The sequence below is a fragment of the Gossypium arboreum genome, chromosome 9, assembly GCF_025698485.1.
Source record: "Gossypium arboreum isolate Shixiya-1 chromosome 9, ASM2569848v2, whole genome shotgun sequence".
In the NCBI taxonomy this organism is placed as follows: domain Eukaryota; kingdom Viridiplantae; phylum Streptophyta; class Magnoliopsida; order Malvales; family Malvaceae; genus Gossypium; species Gossypium arboreum.
The window spans coordinates 88,251,222-88,276,015 of record NC_069078.1 but is presented as its reverse complement, the minus strand read 5'-3'; the positions used below and the strand labels follow the sequence as shown (position 1 = coordinate 88,276,015).

The window sequence follows — 24,794 nt, the reverse complement described above, 5'->3', positions numbered from 1 at the left end:
GCCAATTTTGCAACCACGCTAACACCAAAATAAAAATTATAGAAAATATATCATTTTCAAAATAATATTTGTATTCAATAGTATATTTATAAATTAAAATATTATTTATGTTAAATGATAATTACAAATTAAAATATTAAAAACTGTGTTTATATTAATTAAAATATATTAAGACATATTATTTCATTTAATGGTATACATAGCTTTTTTTTTTTTTTGTTTTGTTTAAAAGCATATCTATACTATACTACTACATATCAAAGGAAGGCTCCTACTTTTTAATTATATAAAAATAGTACTATATTTAAGATTTGAGTTTTCTTTTATATAAGATCATTAGTTAATCTATTTAAAATGCTAAGATAAATTTAAAGAATTGCTAACTAGCCTCTTCTTCTTTTTTTTTTTTTTTGTTAAATTCAAGTTTATTATAAAGACATTTTTTGTGATATTATTATCAAGTGAGTTTTTTTTAAATTTAAAATGTCACACCAACAAATTTAATAAAAAAATTAGGGATTAAATTTAACTTTAACTTGAAGCCTCTTATAACTTTAAATTTTAACTATTTAATCCAAAATAATTAATCGAAATTAAGTTGGTTAGACTTTGTATCTATCTCTAATAACATATTATTACTTTTAATTCTATAATAAGAAAATAATTACTGATTGCAACTTCCATAATAATGATGAATTTTTCCTTTTATTCTCGAATCGGAGAAGGATATATAATAATAATAATAATAATAATAATAATAAAAGACTAATGGCGATGGTTTTGGAAGTTTACACTACAGGGACCATGTCAGGATAATAAGGAATGCCGGCTTGTGGAACCCATTGGTCAGATCCAAGAAAGACGCCAGGGGTCCATTTCTTGGCTTCATTTGTATCAATTTTCTTGATAGCTGGCCATGTGACCCTACCTTCAGTTTTGGCACCAGGTCCCTTGTTTTCAAACTCAGCAAAGTAGGCGGTGTCCAATCCTTTGGTGCCGTCCATGGGGGCATAACCCTCTGGTGTAATGATGTCTTCGATTGTAGATTGCATTATGATGGCTCTCGCCAAGGGTTTCCAAGGACGACCAAGGTACGTCTTACTCTTGTCCTTCACCGGAAGGTAATCAGGGGCACCCGTGATGGTACAGTTTTGAAATACAAGGGCTGAGTCAGTGTCTATATATTGCCTTCCAGGTGCTGTAATCATGTTGTGTTGGTTCTCACCTGGCTTCCTCACAATGATCAAACAATTCTGGAACACGCTCGCCGAATCCCCAAAGATGAAGTCCACCGTCCCACTGATGACACAATCTCTATAAAATTGTTGCCCTTTGTGAGGGTAAAGGGTGTCTTGGTACCCAATGAAATGGCAGTTGAACATGATGACTTTATTACTAGTTGCCCTAAAGGCCACTGCTTGATGACCTTCGGGTCCTGCTGTGTTCTCGAATCCAATGTCCTTGGCCATGAAACCGACCCCATCTACACCTACAATATTTCACAAACATATATACTAGTTAGTCACCTCACGTCACCACCAAACTTATATGTACATAATACTACTTACCAACAGTTGCAGTTTGAAATGTTTTAAGCGGATGATTCATAATGCAGTTAAAGTCATTGGTGATAATGGTCTTGGTTGGGCCATCACCGATGAACATAACATTAGTCATTTGTTTGGTCACATTGATTTTTTCCTTGTAAATACCAGCCTTAATGTGAATAACAAATCGATTGGGACTTTTCTTAGGGACTTCTTCCAAGGCCTTGGTGATGGTGTCATATTTCCCACTACCATCCTTAGCAACCACAACATCAGGCTTAATAATCGGTGCCTGAAGTAGTTTCCTCTCAGCATGGCCCATCCACTCAGGTCCATCATTAGACAAGAGCTTACGTTCAAACCCAGTCGTGTCGATGCCTTCGAGGCCTGGAATGTTAAGGTCTTTCAGGACGGTGGATAACTTAGTGACCATGGTTAAAGCATTAGCGGTAAGCTCCATGGAAGTCTTCAGCACTAATTTCATCTTCTCCGCTTGTTCATTACTTACCTCCGCGAATGTGTCTACACATGTTTGTTGGGTAGTTAAGGCACCGCTTAACCACACTCTCAGGTTCAGTAAGTAATCATCGATCTTACTCATATCGTATTCCCCCATCTTATCAAACGACAATTGCAAGTCATCAATCGATAAATCCAACACTTCTTGACAAACCTTAAGCGCCTCTCTGTTGTTGTCATCTTTATTTAAGTCTTGTATCGTCGTTGAATTCGCCAACACTTTCCTTACTTCCTCTATCGCTGCTTGGAAACTCGTCCTTATCAACTCCTTAGTGTCGGTGGAATTAGATGACGCAAGGCTCTTCTCGCAAGCATCTTTGAAATGTGTGGGTTGACAAACCGCCTGCACCGCTTTATTTGAACTCGATATGTTATTGCTCTTTGAATCACTCTCCTCTTTTGTTTGTGTCTGTGTCACACCCACCACTACTGCCACCACCACTGCTACCAAGAACACCGAACAAATACCAATAACAGCAACGTTGTTCGCCATTGTTTTTTTATTTATTTTATAATAAAAAAAGCATAAAATCTTTCTCCCCTTTCTTTCCCTTGAAAGAAAGTCAAAAAAAGAAAGAAAGGCACTTAGTTTGAAGCTGTGGGGGCTGTTTATTACTTGATGCCCCTTGAGCGCAGGCTTGAATAATCACTCTTTCAAATGTAATATTTATACTACCAAAGTAAGCCCTTTTTAGCAAATTAATTACTATTTTTAGTTAATTATTTGCATGGTGGAGAGTGATTCTCCCCAGTTTGTTACCAATTTTCATTCCTGTATATAAATTTGTCTCATTCAAATTTAAAAATATAATTTAGGTTCAAAACGGATTATGAGAGAAAAAAAGATTATTTTATCATTTTCAATTTTTATATTAGTTAAATTTTGTAAAAAGATTTTAAGTTCAAATTTTATCTTTTGAAAATTAGAGTAAGAGATTTTATATAAATCCAAATCCATATTTTTATTAAATATAAAAACAAAATAATTGGATTTAAAATTTTAAATTAAAATCAGATTCTTGAAATGTATTGATAGTTTAGGTTATTTGGGTTTAAAAAATTGTATTACTTTTAGAATTAAACCAAAATTAATAATTTGATTATTGGATTTTAAATACCTTAAAATAATCTCTTTTAATTGAAACGGTGCTAATCATCTTCAAAATCAAATTAACTTACTCCTACTTGTTAAATATCTCATTGACGAGTTAGTGAGTTGCGATGATTTAAAAATTGAAGATAAGATTAATTTAACAAATGGTATATACACAATTTCTATTTAGATTATAATATAATATTAAATTTATTTTTATTTAAATTGAAATGTAATCCTAAGAGATTTAGCATAATTATATAAATTTAGATAGTAAATTTTAAAAATATTTATTATGAATCAACTTATATCAAAATTTTAATTTATTTTCCTAGCAAAACTGAATTTTATTTTAAATTAATAGGATAATTATATAAATATTAAGATAACATAAATGTAGGCCTTTTTCTGAACCAATAAATTTATCTCAAATTTTAAACAATTTATCTTTACACCATTTATTGGCTCACAAAAGTGATCCTTTTATTTTAATGGTTAGGTAAAAAATTGGAAAGTTAATAGAAATAATAATTAAATTCACCTCAATTTTCTAAAACATGTGTACTAATATTTTTATTTGCATATTTTAAATAACTAAATTTATTTCAAAGTATCAAAGAATGGTAAGATTTTGAAAAGAGTAAATTAATTTTAAGATAAAATATTTATTTAAATATTTGTCTTAATTTATATATTTTCAATTGCTATTTAATAAGGTGTTAGTAGGTTAAAAGTCAATATTATGATGACTCATACCAATGTTATCTACAATATTTGCATACCTCATATTACATTAATATTCTTATGATTAAATTTAATTATTTGTATTATTAATTAATATTTCAATTTGTAGGAGAGGGTCAACATTGATTGAATCAAGTTGATGAGTTTCATTTTATCAATCTAATTCGATTTGACATATTTTTTAATCGAGTCGAGTGAAATGAATTTTGAATTGAGTCAAATCAAATTAAAAGTTAAACATGTCAAATCCAAATCTTATTACAATATAACCAGTTATATGTTAAAGCATATAAATTTAAAACCACATATATTTAAAAACTCTTTCAAATCAAAATAATAGAAAAGCAAAGACGTTTTAGTATGAGAAACTTGATTTATTAATTTACTTATTTAGGTTCACAATTTTTTTTTACTTTTTTATATTGTTTTTAACTTTTATAAAATTTAAAATATAAATTTTGGATTTTTTTAATTTTGTTAATGAGATACAAATTTGCTTGTTTTCAAAATTGATAGAGATCAAAGGAATATTTACATTAAATTGTTATTTGAGTTGTTCGAATTGTAAAAGTTAACTCGACTCAAACTCAAACTTATTCGAGTTTATTCAAAAAATCAAATAACTCGAATAACTTGTAATTCAAAAATTTATTTTTTCAAATTAAATCAAGTTTTACTCATTGCTACTTGTAAATAAAAGATGATTAGTCATTTCAATTTCATCTATATTTCATGTTAATCAAGAATAGAATAAAAAAGTTAAATGGAAGAATAATGGGAACCACTTCCTTTTCTTTCTTTTCTTTTTTTTTCATTTCTTTTCCCTAAGAAAATTCCTTGATAATTTTATTCATTTATTTCTAAAAAATTTAAATTATGGTGGAAAAAAATGGGAAATTAAAAAGCTTCAGCTAGATATCCTAGACTTCCTATATAAATATTGATGCCTAAGCCTCTAAGTAACCATATAAGAAAGGGCAAAAAAAACAACACCAAACGAAAAGAAATACTAAGCTCCATGGCATGTTCAATAGGTCATCTTATCAAGGTTGCGTCGGAATCAAAAGGTCGGCAAGTCGGAGGCGCAACGGTTTATCGATCTGCAGTTCCGAACCAATACATTTATCATGGACCGCAAGCTGTTACCGTTGTCCAACAACCCGATGCCGGAGTTTATCATCAAATTCCAACCACCACCAACTATGCGAGATGGTATGTTTGTCAACTATCCCAACTCTCAAATTCGTAGCAAGTGCCAACGATTTGATCGAATGTCAGATTGTTCAGCAAACCCGGCCCAAATTGGGCAAAGTCTCAATAGTAAGTAATTTTGAATAATTTTTCAGCAAATATACTAGCTTGGTTACTAAAATGCATGTGTTTTTTAGTGATTTACCATAGTTGTATTTTCTTTTGTTTTCTGTATTATGATCTTATGTTTCTTTTTCTTTTATTATAAGTTTGATTTTCAAGCATCAAGGTCTATAATAGACTTATGCTTTCAGAACTTGATAGCTTCTACTTAGTTGGTACATTTCTTTTTATTTAATTGGTACTTAAATTTAAAAATCGTTAATTAAATTGATACATTTTATTGATATATGATTAACTTAGTTAATTTTTACAATTTCAACCCATCATCGTCACGTGTTTTAAATTAATAAAAAATAATTAAATACCAATAAAAATCAAATTACTTAGCGCTTTCTATGGTGCCAAATTGTAGGGTTAAAATATATATTAACCCAAACACAAATTTAAGTAAATGAGATGATAAATTATTTAAATCTCATTAAATAAAATAATTTCTTTAAAAATTAAACTTAAATTAAATGTGAGTTATTTGTATTAACAAATATTAGATTAGATTAATTATTAATTTTATTGATGATAAAAAAATGAATATTGGAATCAACTAAGGATGACAAAAGGCTTTGAGAATATCACTTTGTTAACCAAAATAACTTACTTTTTTCAGTGGAAATTATTTCTCCTTTTATTATTATTTTTTCTTGCCTCAGCAATGAATTTGAATAAAACTATTCCTTATTGATATTATTTGTGTTCCAAGATGATATTGTGAAGGACATATTATTCCTACTTTTCCAAATTTGATATCCAATTAATTAAATATCTTCTAGAATTTCATAGTCGTGTCATTTTCCATTTCAAATATTTAACTTTTTTTAAGGGAAAAGGATGACATTGAAAAGCAGTACAAAGGAAAAAAAAATTAGGTTTCAGTTGTTGACTTTAAAACAAATGAAATATTGTAATTCACCCTAGAAAAAAAATAATTTTAGTACGTCAAATCAAAAAGTAAATTTATCCTTTAATTAAAAATTTTATCTACTTGATTATTAAAATTGGTCAACATGAAATATATCGTTGCATACCATATATCATTTTTTATTATTCTCTTAGTTTTTAATAATAAAAATAGATGAAATCAGTTTACTCATAATTAATTTATCTATATTTTGAGTAATTGGGACAAAATACATCCATAATATTTTTACCATGAATATATCTTCATTGACCTCTAAATAAATTTGAGAATTAATATTTAATAGACTCTAAGCCATTTCACTCTTATCAATAAAGTTTTTAATTTTCGAATTCAAAGTACAATTAAAAAGCAACCAATAATCTAACTTTCGATATATATATATCAATCACGCCGGTTTTTCTCTACACCATTCACGGTGAACGCACAAAAACACAAAATGATACTTACAGAAGTTATATTTAGAACAAAAAGGTGAAGAAACTTAAATTCTTCCGACAATTTAGTCCTAAGAATTTTTCTTAAAGGGCTAAAACATTATAAAAAAAGAAAAACTATGGCTTTCCACAAATTAATCTCATTGTTAAGTTTCTTCATTTCAATCCTTCAAACTTGAAAAAATTGTAGCTCAAATTGAAAGGTGACAGCAATGGCATTCGTCACTAAAGCTCGAATTAGCCTCATTCTTCTCTTGTGCTTAGTTAATCGCAATGGTTGCGAACGGACAGGTCCGTTTAATCCAGCCGAAGCTTTAGTTAAAGCTAAAAATGCCGCTGCCGGCAAGTTAGGACCTGATGTTAAAACTTTTAATGTGTTGGACTATGGTGCAAAGGCCAACGGAAAGACCGATAGCTCGATTGTAAGTATCGTTCCATATATGTGTATATATATTATGGTGTTGTTTGATTGAATTGTGGTTTGCTGCAGAATTTTATTAGGACATTCAAAGCTGCATGCAATTTCCGTGGAAATGCTATGATGGTGATCCCTAAAGGGGACTTCTTAATAGGGCCAATCATATTTCAAGGGCCTTGCTTCAATCCATCTTCTCTAATTATTCAAGCTAACGGAATAGTGAAAGCACAAGCTGATTTGTCGTATTTTACCGGAGGAGCCGACGATACGGATTGGATTACGTTTCAAAGCATCAACGGGTTGATTCTAAGCGGCACCGGTACATTCCATGGCCAAGGTGCTAAGGCATGGAAATACAATGATTGTGCCCAGAAGTCACATTGTGTCCGTCTAGCCGCAGTAAGCTTCAAAATAACAATTGGAGATTAGATTTTTTTTTTCTTTTTTCCTATGATTTAGTTTGAGATAAATTGAAGGATTTAACATTTATGGTGTACAAAAAATGCAGAATTTCAAGTTCAATAAGGTAAATGATGCTATCATCAATGGGATAAATTCTATAGATCCGAAAGGGTTCCACATAATGGTCACTGTTTGTCGAAACTTTAGGCTTTTAAACCTTAAGTTGCAAGCTCCTGGAGATAGCCCCAACACCGATGGCATTCACATTAGTAAATCGAATGTAGTGAAAATAGCCCATTGTGTTATTGGCACTGGTGACGACTGTGTCTCGATGATCCATGGGTCTATCGACATCAGCGTCAACAAAGTAATTTGTGGCCCAGGTCATGGTTTCAGGTATTTTTTATATCTTCGATGTCCATTTTACAGTCTATGTAAGATTTGAACATGCAACCTCTCTTTAGCAGTGCATTGTTCCTCACTATTACACCCGCCTATACATTAGACTGGTTAATTTTTCATACTTAAAGGTTTGCTCATCTATAATCATTGGCAGTGTTGGTAGTCTTGGCCATTATGATGACGAGGCGGATGTTAACAAGATTGTCGTGACAAACAGCTCGCTAACGGACACAACAAATGGAGTTCGAATCAAAACATACAAAACCGATTCCCCAAGTAAAGCTTCGAGCATATTTTTCACAGACCTGATTATGAATCGAGTCAAGAACCCTATTATCATAGACCAAGAATACGGAAATAGACGTAGTACTCAGGTAACTTAAACTTATTCTCCCAAATTAACAAATACCAATTTCCCGTTCAGAAAACTAAAATTTTCTCCTTTTTTATTTCGTTTTTTTGTTGCGTATTATACGAAAAAAAAAAAAAAAAGACATCGAAAGTGAGTATTAGCGACGTTCGATTTGTGAACATCAAGGGAACTTCAATAAGCAAAGTTGCGGTACAATTCCTTTGCAGTAAATCGAATCCTTGTGAAGGTATTCAAATGAATAATATCGACTTACAGTACGTCGGTCCACCACGTGACCAACAGCCTTTCGAATCTAATTGTACTAATGCCAAGGTTTCCTACGTTGGGTTACAAAATCCTCCGCCGTGCCGTTAGGGCGGCGCATGGCATTCGAAATCACAGGGTAAAAAAGGATAGAAAGCAGTGAGCTAGTGTACAGTACCATGTTAATGTTGTGAATACATCTTAGCCAATATAGGGTTTAGAGAGTATTTTATAATGCATTCAAAAAAATATGAATTCCAATTGTCTGTAAAATTTTGGTATAATTATGAATATAGTTTATTTTGCTTTACGTAAGAATTTAGTTCTAATACTTTTAAAAATTAAAATACATCATTAGTCTTATATTTTCTAAAATTCTTATAAATAAAATTATAGGAACAAAATTTTAAATTTATGAAGAGTATGAGAACTAATGACATATTTTAACCTAACAAGAATTTAACTATTATCATTTGAGTCAAAATTAAAATTTTAAATTTTAAAAAAATATAAAGACAAAATGAGTAAATAAAAATATAAGGACTAAATCTACTATATAAGTGTAATATAAAGACTAAGATTATAATTATTTAAATTTAAATTAAAATTATTTTTATTATGTAAATTAAATTCGATTCAACTGGACTGAAATGCAAAAATTATTGTACTTGGGCCGGGCGAACTACCCGGCCCTTTGACAGGTATACATATGTTAAAGCTGTTAATGTTAGCTTGTTAAGTTTTGAACTAAAAAGGTTAGGGTTTTATTATTTAGATTTTTAAATAATTTTGTAACGCATAATTGGTTTTTTATGGCAAAAATGAGTTTATAATTTTTTCAATTTTTTTAATTTTCTGATCTTTTATCTATTATTTATTTTTTCGAAAAATTTCTTTCTCTTAACGATAAATCGTTGGAACCGGTGATATATGTTACAATCACAATCTAGTAGCGTCGAAGAAACAAAGCTTATTATCAGAGAGAACCAGCGTTCGCCGGAAAATGGCTTCCGTCAATGCCCGACGATCTCTATCAAACCTTCTAAGCCGCGCCCTCTCTTCTTCTTCTTCCTTTCCTTCCCATTCTCGCCTCACAGTTGCTCTCCTCAACAAAACTCCAGTTTTTATCCCCGAAGCAACCAAAATCCTGACCCGAACCAAGACATCCGCATCCGGTTACTCGCCTTTGAACGACCCATCTCCTAACTGGAGTAACCGACCGCCGAAAGAAACGATTCTCCTCGATGGCTGTGATTATGAGCATTGGCTTATCGTTTTGGAATTCCCAGAAGACCCAAAACCTTCCGAAGAAGAAATGATTGATGCCTATGTTAAAACCCTCGCTTCTGTTGTCGGCAGGTTTTTAAATAATTACAATTCCTTCAAATTTCATTAATTTTGGGGGGTTTCGGGGAATTTGAGAATTGGGTTTTCTTTTTCTTTTTTGTTTGTTCTAATCTTGTAGTGAAGAGGAAGCGAAAAAGAGAATATACTCTGTTTGTACAACGAGGTATACTGGGTTTGGTGCTTTGATTTCTGAGGAGTTGTCTTATAAAGTTAAAGGTACTTTCATTTCTCATTTATTAGGGTTTAAGGTTTACATGGTTTTCTTTCTTTTTTCCTCTTTTTATTAGTGTACTTAGAAGAAGAATTGTGTTTTCTGAAGCAATGGGTTTTCAGAAAAAAAAAAAAAGAGAGAGAGAGTAAGAATTAACATTGATTTTCATTGCGTGTGATGTTTTATTAGCTGTTTTAGGGCTTTAAATCTCCCAATGTTATTACTTTTTATGCTATTTTATTAGGGTTTAAACGGTTCCCCCTCTTTCCCCAATTGTTTTGAAGTGCACAGAATTTGGATTATATTTTGCCTTTTTTTACTCAAAAAATAGCAAACTAGCCCCTGTAATTCTTAAGAGAAGGACTAGTTTGCTCTTTGATCTAACATACAAGGACTAACTTGTCCATTTTCTGAGTAAAGGGGGCAAAGTGTAATCTAACTCTTAGTACAATGGCCTCCATGCTAGTTTTAGATTTTAAAATTTCTAAATTGTTAGTCATTTGTTTTTGTGAGTGGTTTTGAGCTTATCATTGATGAGCCAGCCACTTTGTTCTAAAATCAATCTTTTTCATACAATTGACATTATGTTTCTATAGGGTTACCTCGTGTACTCTGGGTTTTACCGGATTCGTATCTCGATGTTCCGAACAAAGATTATGGAGGTGGGTAGTTTAAAGAATTCAAGAGTTAAAAGATTATGTTTGTTGCTTATAGCCATTGAAATTCCCATTGTCAACAAATTTAATCTCTTTTCTTGGTGGATTGATTATCAGGGGATTTGTTTGTTGATGGGAAAGTCATTCATAGACCACAATATACAAGCTCGGTGCAGCCATCCAGCGGCAGCAGAGTTCGAGGACGTGGTGATAGGCATATAAGAAGATAACCTTTTCGAGACTATGGTAACAAGAAACCAATCACCACTGCCATCTACATCTTCTTCCCTTTTTTAGGTTCACCGTGTTGGTCTGGCCTTTTCCTTGATTTAGGAAACTTTTAGAGTAAAATGCTATTGGTTGACATATATCTTGTTTGATGGTGATGAGTTCATACATGTTTATCTAGCATATTTATGAAAGTTGGGAAATATGAACATTTGCATATAATTGTTGATTTCTTGCAGTAAAAACTGGTCCATGACACTGCTTTTTATAAACTTCTAGTTCTTTTGCTTTTGACTAGTAGTGCATCAATGTTGGTTGAAATCTTATATGGACAGGTAAGTGTATGATACGGGTATGTTTTTGTATATTTGGAGGATTTTTGTTGGATCGGGTCCTTGTATCCATTTTTGTTTGATGGTGCGGGTTCTTTTAGGGGTGGAAATTATGAGGTTGGGTAACATTGCTTTGAAAAAATGATTCTAAATACTTAGACCAGCCTTAAGCACTACGCAGATCCTTTGTTTTGTTTTGTTTCTGTATTTAAAAAACATCACTAAAATATCATCAACATTGTCATTACCCTTCAACATTATTTTTGTTGCTAATGATTATTTGATCTTTCAAAATTCCTCCATTGAATCCCTCGTGCTTTTTCTACTTATTTAATTTGGTCTTAATTTATCCATTTTCCTTGGGTATCATTTCACCTTTAAATATTTACATTAATGACTCTTCAAGTTTTTCCTATTTACACTTTAGCCTCTTAATTTCTGAGTCATTACTCTTAGGCCACAACTTTTCTCACATTTGCAATTTTGTCCTTACTTGAATCAATACATGGTAATATACTTCTTAATCAAATTTTTAATTGATATAACTCAACTTCTCCCCCTTTTATCACTTTTATTTATTTTATTTCACTTTTTTCACTTTATCGAGGATAAAATCTCAATTTTTCATAACTTTTAAACTGTAACGACTTTTGGGGTGTTACAGTCAACGCCTCCGATCACATTTGCAAAGGTACGCTATAGTTCATCAGCTTCGTTGAACCTTCGATCTCGGCCTCAGATCAACTCAAATCCCTCAATGACCAAAAGAACAAAACCCTGTCTTCAACTTCATCTTATTCATCTACTGTACAATCAAAGCCCGCTTGGCAACCCAACTAATCGTGACCCACCAACTCGCCCCGAATGAAGCCATTCCAGGTTATCTGGACCCACGTCCGCGGTGGGTGACATTTTCGGAAAGAGCTGGACCTCGTCGGGTCCTTGAGCAGGTAATCGTTCTGGGATCGGGATTGTTAACAAGAACCCTAATTTGTTTGGGGATTCGGTTAGCTCTGCTTTTGGACAAGGAAAAATGTATAGTAATTCTAATGTCCCTTCAAAAAATGGTAATCCCAATTTAAGAAAAAGCCTGTATTCAATGGGAGAATTTGGCTGATTCATTGCCAAAAAGTAGTGCAAATTGGGGGCCTAGTGGATATAATAATAATAATAGTAAGAGTCAGAATTTTGGGGGTCCTTCCACGAAGAAGGAGCATTTTGATTCTTTTGGTTGATTTTTCATCCAAACCAGGAAGTAGTATAGGAAATAAGGCGATGGATGATGCATTCGGGGCGCTTCAACAACGTTTATGCCTACTTGTTTTGCTAATTTTCTCCTTTTAGTGCAGTTCTTTATTCACCATTTACTTTTTAGATATGACTTGCTATGCCTTGTTTCACTTGTTCTCGGTGAAATTTTTTCATTTTCTGAAATTGTCGTTATTAGATGTTACAGTCATCTTAATTTTTTATAATTTTATAAAATTAAATTGCAAAAAATGGAAGAAGGTAAAGAAAATTGATACTCTTTTAAAAGGAAAAGTAATGATATTTGTGATGCTAGTTGACCAGTGATCAATGAAGATTCTCCAACTATCAAATTTTAACTTGCCCCCTAAGATTATCATCTTAGCTTCGCCACTACCTGTATGATATATTAAATAGCAAATTGATTCTTTATAATAAAATTTTCATTAAAATTTACTCTTAAAAATCGACGTTGCTGCTAAAATAATCAAACAATTACACTTGGTGTGTTATATATATCTCATTCTAACAGAAAAATTATTTTACTCTTTAATATAATATAATGAAAAGATTATTTTATCCATTTTCAAATAAAAGAATAACTCTTAATACAAACAATTCCATAATATTTTCACCTTCAAAGATACACCCTAAAATCTAATATTAAAATAAGAAAAGCTAGAAAAATGTGATGGCAAATTTGTCCGTCTATTATAAATATATATTTTGGTTTGTATTATCATTTATAACCGTCGGTCTATAAATCCAAGACCTCAATACCAAAGCTTTTTCCATCTGAAAAAAAAAAAAAAGGTTTTCTTTTAAGATAACCCCCAAAAATGTGTGGAGGTGCAATTATTTCCGATTTCGTCGCCGTGAAACATGACCCGAAATTGACCGGCGATGACCTTTGGTCTGAAATTGACATATTCTCCGACCTCCTAGGTTTCGACAACAATGGCAAAAGCTTTGTCAATCATCAGTTTCATAACAACAACAAGAAGCTGATCAATCCAAAAGACAATCAACTTAACAAAGGTCTGGTTTTCTTTTTCTGGATTTTCGTCAAATTTTTGGTTCTTTTTTTTTGTTCATAAAACATTTTTCTTGCATGAACTTGAAGCTGGAATATAAAGGTTTAATTGTGATTTTAGTCCTTCTATTATATTAAAATTTGAGATTAATCACTTTAATTTAATTTGGTATTATTTGGGATTTAGTCCCTTAATTTAATGTTATTAGTAGACTCGGCTTGATAATATTATTAGTTAGTGGTCTTTTGAATTTTTTTATGGCTGCGTGAAAATCCAAATGCTTAAAGTTGTTATAGAAAAAAAAATTCAATTCAATATCAGCAACTAATGGTGTTAATAATATGATCAAACTATGTTAAATTAAAATGAAAAAAAATTAAATTTCTAAGTTCAACATAGTAGAAGAACTAAAACCAGAATAAGATCAAATATAAACATACAAAAAAGTGGGGGTTTTTCCTGTGAAAGTTTTTTTTTATTTTTTTCTTTGGGGTTGATTTACTGATTAGAGAGAAGCGAGACGATTCAGAAGACAAGCCGAGTCACTAAAAATGTTGAAAAGACTCAGCGAACTCGGAAAAACTTTTACCGAGGAATAAGACAAAGGCCATGGGGCAAATGGGCAGCTGAGATTAGAGACCCTCAAAAAGGCGTCCGAGTTTGGCTCGGTACCCATAACACAGCCGAAGAAGCGGCTCGAGCCTACGATGAAGCCGCCAAGCGTATCCGTGGTGATAAAGCCAAGCTCAACTTCCCTCAAACGCCCACCAAAAATCAAGCAGCTTCACCAGCTCTTACTCAGCTTCCTCCTGCTAAGAAAAGGTGCATCGTTCCCGAGTTAACTCAACCGAGTTTCCAGACTGACTCACCACCTTATCCTATGGGTCTTGGGTATGGAAGAAGTGAAGATTATAAGCCGATTGAAGTGGTGGAGAGTGAGTTGGAGTTGAAAGAACAAATCTGGAGCCTGGAATCATTTCTGGGTTTGGAGACTAATCATGAAACTATGACTCAACTGAGTGGTAACGGTGGGACTGACTCACTGGAGCTTTGGACACTTGATGACCTCGTAACTCAGTATAAGCAACGGCGCTAACATGTTCATCAGTGGGGGCGAAAATTAAATAATAGTTAGCGTTAATAAATGTTTTTGTGTTAATTAGGGTTTTTTTATTTATGCTATCATGCATTATATATATATATATATAGATGAGAATAAAGGATTAACGCTTTGCTCTTGCATGGATTAGTTAGCGTTAATCAATGTTTGTGTGTTAATTAGGGTTTTTTATTATGTTGTTATATATATATGCTTATGACTTTCATGTTTGTATCAATGCATTAGTTGCATTATATATATAAGAATAAAGGATTTAAAACGTTGCACTTGCATGAGTTAATCCCCGTTAATCAATGCAATATTTGATGTATCCTTCATGTTTGTATGGATACATCAAATGCATATATATATATATATAAGAATAAAGGATTAACGTATTGCACTTGCATGGGTTTAATTATATGAATGAAATGAGATATGGATGAAGATTTTAAGCTTGCTCTATGTATATATGTATCACATACCTGCATTGTTTTTTTTTATATGTATTTGGAGTAATTATAAGTATATATTAATTTTTATCAAATATATATACAGAGGTATCTTATTAAATAAAAATCAGGTTGCTTAGACATTGAACTTGATTTCGATATTTTAGGTAAGATCATCATTTAATTTGTAAAAATATAATTATTTAAACTTATTAATTGTTTTCAGTAATATTGGTTATGAAAGAATATATGTAAAAAAAAAAAAAAAAGAGTCTTAATTGATCCCTCAAAATTAAATATCCAAATCCACAAGAGCAGAGATTATCAAAAGAATCCAACTCCAATTTGATACACAGCTTGTGCAACCCAAGGTTCAGCCTACTGAAAGTGATGGATGTAATGAAAAAACAGAGCATGCATGCACCAAGAGGAAACACAACTTCACTTTTTACTTACAAATAAAATTAATTATTGCTATTATTGTTTGTGTCGTTTCCTTATTTTGTTTGGTCTCTTTAATATATACTATAATACGACCTTCCAAACCTACGCCTTTGCCGCATCAATTACATTAATTTTGTTTATTAAATATATCCAACTTAGAATTTAATACATGAAAAACCCCATTTCAAGAGAGACGAATCTAAGGGCCTAAAATTGTAGTTCAATCCATTCATGGTTTAGCTTCTAAACATACATATTTTTAATCCCTCAAATAATAAAATTTTGTTTTCACATTTAAAAATTTTATAAATTCGCCTCTAAACATAAATATATAAGAATAACACGATAGGCTTTTTGGAGTCACATTATGGATTGAGAATTTATTGGTGGGAAAGCAATTGAAAACTGAGAGCTCCATCGGGAAGATGCATGAACCTAATCTATTGGTGCGTCATGAATATTTGAATGATTATAATTATATATATATAATATTATTTGGAAACAATCCAACTTTCAAAAAATAATTCCTCAATTTTTGTCTTTATTTTGTAAACAAACCTACTAATAGAATCATCGTAGTAATAGAGATTTATATAATTAGTCAGGCTAATGTTACCTTAATTTTAATTTAGTTTATATAAATAAATTAATGGGTTTCTATCTTTTTTAAATTCCGTATATGAATAATGCTTAATTATTTCTACTTCTTAAAAAAAAAATTAGTAAGTGCTAAAGATTTTTAATGAAAGTGGTTGAAGCCCTCTCCTTATTCTATTTGATTTTTTTTGTTATTTTCTAATTAAAAACAATGAAAATTTTATTGTTACTTTTTAAATTTTAATAGATCCTTGGTTTTATTGGTTAAATGGTACAACTGCACATTTAATCCCTTTTGAAATTAATAATTTAATGTTAATTAGGTTTTGGTATTGTTTTAGAATATTGAGCATCGAGTGATATATTCATTATAGTGGGTTTTGTTCAGTATATACTCTAAATTTCAATCTGTGATATATTTACTAAGTTGATTCTAGTTCTAATTAATCAGACATGTAAATAATTCGTATTTATAGTCTTAAATATACTTATGAACTCCTTATAAAATTAATAACTCAAATAATTATTTTTTGACATTATGATTTATTTTAAATTTTATCTAATCCCAAACATAACTTTTATAACTTCACTAATCCCTGATTTTATGATTGATTGTGAATCTTAACATTTTATAATAAATATACACCTACATTATATAAAATACACATAATTAAATAACAATATAGTATGATTTTGGGAGTTAATTTGGTCACAAGTTGTTTCATGGGATCTTATCTGATGGGTCCTTGAAAGCAACCTTGGAATGCCACTTGAAGGGTTCATTATTATTTTGTCCAATAAAACATTAGAACATTCAACTTGTAATATTTAATTAAAAGAAATGTACATATTCGAATCATATATTCTTTATAGAAACATTTTAGATCGAATGTTCATGCACAATACTAGGATTTGGTTCAGGTTTTTTTTTTTTTATAAAGTGACTAATATAATTAAATAATTTCATAGATTTTGTCAAACGAATTGATACATAATTGCTCAAACTTTAATGGGTTACTTCAATTCAATCATAGCTAATGTCCACTTGTGTCTTCTTTTTGGAATTTCATTTTAAGAAAAAAAAAATCTGTTTTCTTTAAATGCCACTCAATGATGTAATGAAAATTGGATTTTATTAGATTGTTCAACTCGAAAAAAAAAAACCCATAAACAGGTTTAGGCAAATTACTTTTAATAGATTAATATAAAATTAATTAAATTATTAATTATTTTAAAAGTTTAAAAGTTTAATTTCAATATTCAATTTATATTTAGATTAAATGTCATCACGTAGCCTAATGAATATTTGACATGATTACTCTAGTAGAAAAATATAGGTGCTTAACGAGACAAAAAAAATAGTATCAAATTGAACATTAATGTCAAACTCAAACATTGAACTGAGACAAAATAAAACTCAAGTATTAAATTAAAAACATTTAGATAACAAAATAAACATCAAACTAAAATTAAGTATTAAATTAAGACAAAAAAATTAAATACCAAATTAAAAACTAAACCTTAACCAAATAATATATAAACTTTAATAATACTACTCTGAATTTAAATCTATACTAAATAGTTTAAATTTTGATTTAGTAAGATTTTTTTTTCTTATTTTGTACATTTCAGAATGTTGTAGTGGATATCAATTCAAACCAGCCTAGGTTGGCAGAAGATATAGATATTTTAAGCAAATTATTAGTCTCTTTTCTTTATTATAAATATAAGATTAAAAGATCAAAAGTATCCCTCACTCTGTCCCGATAAAAAATATTTGAGACTTCATTAGAGATAGCATTAAAGATTTGTAAGTCTGATTTTCACATAAGACTCAACTTGGACAAGTAATCCGGAATTATGTTATATTCTTTAGGTATATACTTAAATTACCATTGTCTTTTAGCTCTCAAGAGTCGTCGTACCTTCTAAACACTGTAATATCTAAATCTTCTCACCTATTATTAGCTAAGGCTTTGATCACTTCTATATTGTCAAATTATTTGTATATTGAAATTACTATAAATATAATTAAATATTACGAAGTACAACTCGAAAATAACTTATCATAAATCAAAATTTCCGCAAAGTTAAAGCAGTTCAAGTCTCAACCAATATTCTATCACAAACCATCAATATTCAAAGTACGGAGGAAAAGGAAAAGAGAAAACAACTCTCATGAATTTATTTTGTTGAAAGCAATGTTTTCATAATAATATTTTAATTGAATTAGTTAATGATGATAACTTTTACCCTAATTAAGGATATTATAAAAGTAAAATGAATAAATTTAAGTAAAATTAAAATACGTGAATTAAATGTTCGAGATTTATTAATTATCATTGTTTGGGTCCGAATATATTTCGATTATAATGATTAAATTTGATTATAACTATTTCGATGTAAATTATTTGAGATTGTACTAAATTAAAAAGAAATTACACGGACTAAATGCATAAATTAAAAATAATTGAGGGATTAAAACAAAAAAATTTACCTTCATATTTCAATACCCAAAACCCTATCCTTAAATAAAATTTTCGCTACCGTTATAATAGCCACCTCCACATTTCTTCCCCCAAAACCCTCGATTTTCCGGTAACAGAGGGAGACGAGAAAGGGGAAACAACAATGGTGTCTTTGAAGCTTCAGAAGCGGCTTGCCGCTAGCGTCCTCAAGTGTGGTCGTGGCAAGGTCTGGTTGGACCCTAATGAAATTAATGAAATCTCCATGGCCAATTCCAGTAAGTTACTCCCTCTTGAACTTTCTTTTTTATTATCTTTCTTTGATTCATTTTTAGAAATACAGTCCAAATTTGTTAATCCAATATGCTGTAGCATATAGATCGAAGTTGTTGTTGTCCGTCATTGATTGTTTAGGGTTTGTTTGGTTTCTAAGTGAACATAGGAAAGGAAAATGATAGGTTTAGGTTCTGAATTTCAAGTTGTAGGAATAGCAATTGATAGTGCAGATTCGGATATTTGCAGTTATTCGAATTGCTTTTGTCGGATTTGGATGTTTTAATTACCATATGTTGCAGATTCGAAGCAGATGCAGATATTTATCTATTATTTGAATATGCTATATTTTGTGGATATTACTTTTTAAATTATTTTTCACGTACTAAATGTGAATATTTGACGGATTCGATTATCTGATGAATAATTCAATTAATTTCGATTCAAATAGTAATAACGCATTGCGAGTAAGTCAAGTCAAGCATTATTATGTTCGAATTTGTCTCCCTTGATACATTGAGCTGCTTGAACTTGACAACAACTGAGTTGCATTCAAGTTCTTTTTTAAGTCAAACTCGAGTAGTTTGAGTTACGATTTTGGATGGTTTGGGTTTGTGTTCTATCTTAATGTGAAGCAGCTTCATGGCTTTTTTATTATGTTAAAAAATTATCATGCAGGGCAGAACGTTAGGAAACTGGTGAAGGACGGTTTTATCATCAGGAAGCCTACAAAGATTCACTCCCGTTCGCGTGCACGTAGGATGAAGGATGCCAAGAGAAAGGGCCGACACTCTGGATACGGTATACGATTAATCTATCTCTGGTTGCTTATGTTTAGTGTGTTGCATACATGATTGGGTTCTGTTCCATAATAACTTATATTAAATACTTTCAGGTAAGAGGAAGGGTACGAGAGAGGCAAGGTTGCCGACAAAGATCCTTTGGATGAGGAGAATGCGTGTACTGAGGCGATTGCTTCGTAAGTATAGGGAATCCAAGAAGATCGACAAGCATATGTACCATGACATGTACATGAAAGTTAAGGGTAACGTGTTTAAGAACAAACGTGTCTTGATGGAAAGTATTCACAAGTCCAAAGCCGAAAAAGCGAGAGAAAAGACTCTATCCGACCAGTTCGAGGCCAAGCGTGCTAAGAACAAGGCAAGCAGGGAAAGAAAGATGGCCAGAAGAGAGGAACGCCTTGCACAGGTAAATGCAAACATCTGTTTCAATTTACCTGTCGATAATCGTTATGTGAGAATGAATCGTGGGTTTTGAATTTTTCGAAAGTTCAACATAAATTTACCTTAGAAGAAAACTGGAACATGGTAGCTTTTGCATACTAGGCTATAGTACCTTAATGCAGGTTACTCATTGCACCACCCCAAACACTACACCAGTTTACACTACCCTCTGTATTTATAGAGGAAAACAGTCAGTTGGTTCGTCAGTTTTGGTTAAAGAAAGGGGAAAATCAACTTAGCTAACCAAACCGACATAACATTGGTCGGTTAAATCAGTTTCATAACAGATTACCGACTAGCGTAACCTATTTTAACTGTCTACAAAACATAATTAACCATCATAACCTACTTGACTGAATTGACTTGGCCTTCACCGGTTTAACCATTATAACTGGAATCAACTTTTGCTCACCTCTATGTTGTAAGTTTTGGATGTTTTGAGTTATAGTTGGTTCTTAGCGACTGAACCTCTGTTTCTTGACCATCCAGGGACCCGTTGAGAAGACCGCACCTGCAGCTGCAAACCAACAGGCCGAGTAAGATGCGTGATAAAGATCACTGCATTGCTGTCTTATCCGTTTCTCAACAGTTCTAATTTGGATTTCCCTTTTTCTTTTCGCAGGATGGTTAAGAAGGTGAAGGCGAAGAAGTGAATGAAATAGCGAAAATCAGTAAACTTCATGTCTTAATCCCTTTTATTTTTCTCTGTAGCAGTTTGTGTGCAAAACTCAGTTTTCATTCATGTTAAAATTTTGAGTCAATACATTACAGAATTTTGGAAACCTCAGAGCTGTTATATTAAAATGAAGATTTTTGTGGGATTTGTGTTATATTAAAATGTCGGAACATCCGATGTATCCCGATTCAAAGGTGAATGCCAGATAAGGGTATGTTAAGTTTCATATATTTGGAAAATCATATTACGTAGTTATGGCTATATATATTAAATACGAGTGTTGGACATGAGTATTTTAAGCAACAATGAAGATGATTAGGATTAGGATTAGGGATGTGATTGACTTGAGCTCTGATTGTAATAAGCTTAAACTTGATTTGACTTAAATCGAATTTCTAGAACTCAAGTTTGATTAGAGATAAAATATTGAACTACTATAACATTTTCAATTGCCTAATTAAATGTTCAAGTTAAAAGTGCAAATTAATTTTTGGATAATACGAATTTTTTCTTTAACTTGACAATTAGATTTTCATTTTGGTACTTTATTTTTTATTTTTATCTATTTTGCTATTTGAACTTGACAATTAAATTCATTTTGATTTCTAAACTTGAATAATATAAAAGTTTGATGATGTTGTATTTTGAGATTATGCCTCATCATTACTTTAAAATTAAAAAAAATTATATAAATTTTCAAGTGATGACATGGTACAATCACATACTATCTAAGCTGATGGTTGAACTGGTTAGATCATTGGTTTCTGATTCAATTGGTTTAATCAGTTAGACTGCTAGACCAACAGTAATTAAATAGTTAATTTAAATTTCTTAAAAATATAAAAATTATTAAACTAATTTAACATGTTAAATTGTCTATTTTTGTCCTGATTTTCGATTGCAGTCAATTTCAAACAATTTTTATTCAATTAATTCAATTTTTTGTTTGAATTATCATATTGATCGATTCACAATTTGACTCATTAATCCGATCTTATTCTTATAATATTGATCACATTATCAAATCTCAACATTATGAACATTATCAAATCTCAACATTATGAAATCAACATTTTTCACAATGGTTAGGGTGACCTGGTAGTGAATCATGGCATTTTGTACAGTTATTGCCATTTGGAATTTGATATATGTGATTCAGGCTTCAACATTATATATATATTGGTACAACTTCAATAAGAGTTCCAACATGTGACATGTCGATGTTGGTTTTAAAAAAATTAATTGGTATATAATTTTTAAATAAAAATAAAATATTTAAATATTTTAAATAAATTATACTTAAGCCATAAAAGTACCACTTTGAGACTGTAGTATTAAAAGTTAAATTGTATTTTTCATTTTTATTAAAACAATGAGAATTTGTCAAAAATAAACTAGTCATTTCTATTAAAAAGTTCATTTATTTCTATAATTAAAAGTTAGTGTGGTTGGTAGAATAACTAAACAGATTTTGACATAGACGGATTAGTTTTTAATTGTAGAAATGGATGGAATTTAAGATAGAATGACTAGTTTGCTCTTTATAAAACAACTTTGAATGTCATGAATCTGTAAATCAAAATCCAAATAAAATTCTTCTTCGATATCTGACTTTAAAATAAAAACTTAATAACTTAGTGACTTAAATAAGAACTTTTGAGCAGTTCATTAAATTAAATAAAACTTTCGAACAATTTGATAATCATTTTATAAATTTTAAAATTGAGTGAAATTTAATGACAATTACCCTTATTTTTAATAGAAGGAGTATTTAGCAAATGACTTTACGTTTACGGCTAACTAAAACAAGAAAGATGCTCTTAAAAAAAAAACTAAAACTAAAACAAGAAAGAAAATCTGAAATAAATATAAATAAAATCCAAATAAAAATTATAATTTAAATAAAATAAATAAATCTTTCACTAAGAAAATAAATCAAGGAAAAGAAAGAATATTGTTGAATTAATATATATCAAATCAATTAAATCATCTGATTCAACCTATACTTCAATTTAACAAATTATTGACACAATTAATTATTTCCCATTAAAATGATATTAAATCACAAAATTAAATTTTTAAAAAACGCATCAGGCAAACAATAAATCCAACAAAATTCCTCCTCAACACAATATTAAAACTAATAAAAATCAAATTATATCACATTAAATTACAGAAATTAAAGCACAAAATCGAAAATAGACCATAGTTTTATGTCATTTTCCTATATTAGCTGGAAGCTTTTGAGAGTTGTTCAAACTTCCAACAGCGTCAAAGAATTGTTTGAGGGATTAGATAATGCTGCCTCTCATGTTAAGTAAAGTATCCTTTTCAAACAAAAGAATGTTTAATTTTTTTTTTCAAATATGTTATTATTTATATAAAATGAGATTCGAATTTAATTTTCGGAGTGACAAGATCATATTAATTATAATGTTACATTTTATCGATTATATTATTATTTTTTATAAATTCATAATTAAATTCCACTCTCAAAATAACTTTTATTATTTATGATTAATAAAATATAAAATTTTATATTAACCGAACAAAACAAATAAAATAAGATGAGATTAGGAAAACAATTTGTATAATATGGAATCCATTATAAACATAAAAGGGATGCCTCTTTTGTTTATTTTCATTCAATATTCATAGTTGAATTATATGAATGATGAGATGTAATTTCCATTTTATTTGTATGGATTGTGATCCCATTTAATTTCAAATTTATAAATGTCATAAAATAAACATTTTATTATTTCAAATTATTTGAAAACCTTAAATATATGAAAAGTAAATATAATATCCGACATTAACGTACTAATAAATTAAAATTTTCTGAGTTTCGAGAGATCTTAGTTGAACACAAATGGCAAGTTGGAGTATGATATATGTTAAATGGACTTCAAGTATTTTATTTCCATATGGAAATATACGTCTTCTTTCGTACTTTTTAAAATTTGTTCAAATAAATTCGCCAAAAAGTCAATATATTATCTTATTAAAATAAATTTATTCACACATTTCTATATATATAATATTTATTATATAAATTTACATTTTATAATTTCATCATATACAATTTTGGTGTGCTAGTAAGACCTTGTTTCGTAATTTGAAGCAATGGGGCGAGTTGAATTTATTTTATTTTATTTCAGATTATTAATTTAATATTATATTATAATGGTTTATTTTAATTGTAATTGTAATTATAAATTAAATTAGGATAAACTTATTAAATTATTAGTAAGTTTACATTTTGGTCATTCAACTTATGAAAAGTACAAATTAATCATTGAATTATTAGAAAGTATCCATTTAAGTAACTAGACTGTTAAATTTTTTGTGATATCTCATCCTTTATTCACACCACTTATACTAATTTAAAGTTCTCATTTCTTTGTTCATACCACTTACACCAATTTAAAGCTCTCATTTTCTTCTCTTCTATAGTTTATTTTTTTATTTATAAAATAACTTTGAATGTTACGAATCTATAAATCAAAATCTAAACAACTTTTTTATTCAATATCTAACACTATAAAGCAACTTTTATATAAGTTATATTCTTTTACTAGTCAATAAGTACAAATTCACTATATTAATAGCTTGGAGTTCATTAATTGAACTTAAAAAATAATCTAATAACTTAAATAATAATTTTAAATAATTTAGAAATTATTTTATAACATTTAAAGTTAAAATTATCAAAACTTAGATTTACTAATTAGTAACGTGTAATAAATATATTTCTTGTGTGAATTGTGATGTTTTGTCTGTCATGTGACTAACGCCAGGCTAGCAATCTTGGGCATGATTGAATGTGGGGCCCACTGTCAATCCACCACATGCCATGAACTCTCTCACCCATCATTTCACCTCCTTTTTTGTCCTACCCCTTACGTGTCAATCCGGGACCTTTCATGTCCCAACATACTGACAAACCAAGCAAAACTTGCCTCTTCTAACTTCAAACTTCTTTTAGCGGTGGCAACGGGATAATGCGGGTATGATTTTTAA

General features: G+C 30.2%; 5 protein-coding genes across 6 annotated transcripts; 4 read left to right on the top strand and 1 right to left on the bottom strand.

Annotated features, from left to right (window-relative positions):
* Positions 1-608: 608 nt before the first annotated feature.
* Positions 609-2,725, bottom strand: LOC108455254 (pectinesterase-like). Its single transcript, XM_017753835.2, has 2 exons — positions 1,569-2,725; positions 609-1,489 (listed from the first exon to the last, which is right to left on the bottom strand). Exons 1-2 carry the CDS (start codon positions 2,557-2,559, stop codon positions 789-791), a joined length of 1,692 nt encoding a protein of 563 aa, XP_017609324.2. The 5' UTR covers positions 2,560-2,725; the 3' UTR covers positions 609-788.
* A 2,101-nt stretch (positions 2,726-4,826) lies between these two features.
* On the top strand, positions 4,827-8,783 carry LOC108456578 (exopolygalacturonase-like). 2 transcript variants are annotated; one of them, XM_053019334.1, is made up of 5 exons: positions 4,827-5,223; positions 7,118-7,444; positions 7,554-7,843; positions 8,004-8,223; positions 8,343-8,783. In XM_053019334.1, the coding sequence occupies exons 1-5, from the start codon at positions 4,927-4,929 to the stop codon at positions 8,574-8,576; spliced, it is 1,368 nt and encodes a 455-aa protein (XP_052875294.1). In that variant the 5' UTR covers positions 4,827-4,926; the 3' UTR covers positions 8,577-8,783. The 2 variants fall into 2 exon arrangements, with proteins under 2 accessions (XP_052875294.1, XP_052875295.1); XM_053019335.1 differs by lacking the exon at positions 4,827-5,223 and adding an exon at positions 6,702-7,049.
* Positions 8,784-9,177: 394 nt separating this feature from the next.
* On the top strand, positions 9,178-11,179 carry LOC108454734 (multiple organellar RNA editing factor 3, mitochondrial). Its single transcript, XM_017753284.2, has 4 exons — positions 9,178-9,824; positions 9,931-10,028; positions 10,620-10,685; positions 10,797-11,179. The coding sequence occupies exons 1-4, from the start codon at positions 9,469-9,471 to the stop codon at positions 10,907-10,909; spliced, it is 633 nt and encodes a 210-aa protein (XP_017608773.1). The 5' UTR covers positions 9,178-9,468; the 3' UTR covers positions 10,910-11,179.
* Positions 11,180-13,205: 2,026 nt separating this feature from the next.
* On the top strand, positions 13,206-14,900 carry LOC108455748 (ethylene-responsive transcription factor RAP2-3-like). Its single transcript, XM_017754290.2, has 2 exons — positions 13,206-13,525; positions 14,031-14,900. Exons 1-2 carry the CDS (start codon positions 13,327-13,329, stop codon positions 14,615-14,617), a joined length of 786 nt encoding a protein of 261 aa, XP_017609779.1. The 5' UTR covers positions 13,206-13,326; the 3' UTR covers positions 14,618-14,900.
* Positions 14,901-18,621: 3,721 nt separating this feature from the next.
* LOC108454387 (60S ribosomal protein L19-2-like) lies at positions 18,622-20,933 on the top strand. The gene is made up of 5 exons (XM_017752834.2): positions 18,622-18,856; positions 19,530-19,652; positions 19,747-20,060; positions 20,585-20,631; positions 20,718-20,933. Exons 1-5 carry the CDS (start codon positions 18,745-18,747, stop codon positions 20,746-20,748), a joined length of 627 nt encoding a protein of 208 aa, XP_017608323.1. The 5' UTR covers positions 18,622-18,744; the 3' UTR covers positions 20,749-20,933.
* The last annotated feature ends 3,861 nt before the right edge of the window (positions 20,934-24,794 follow it).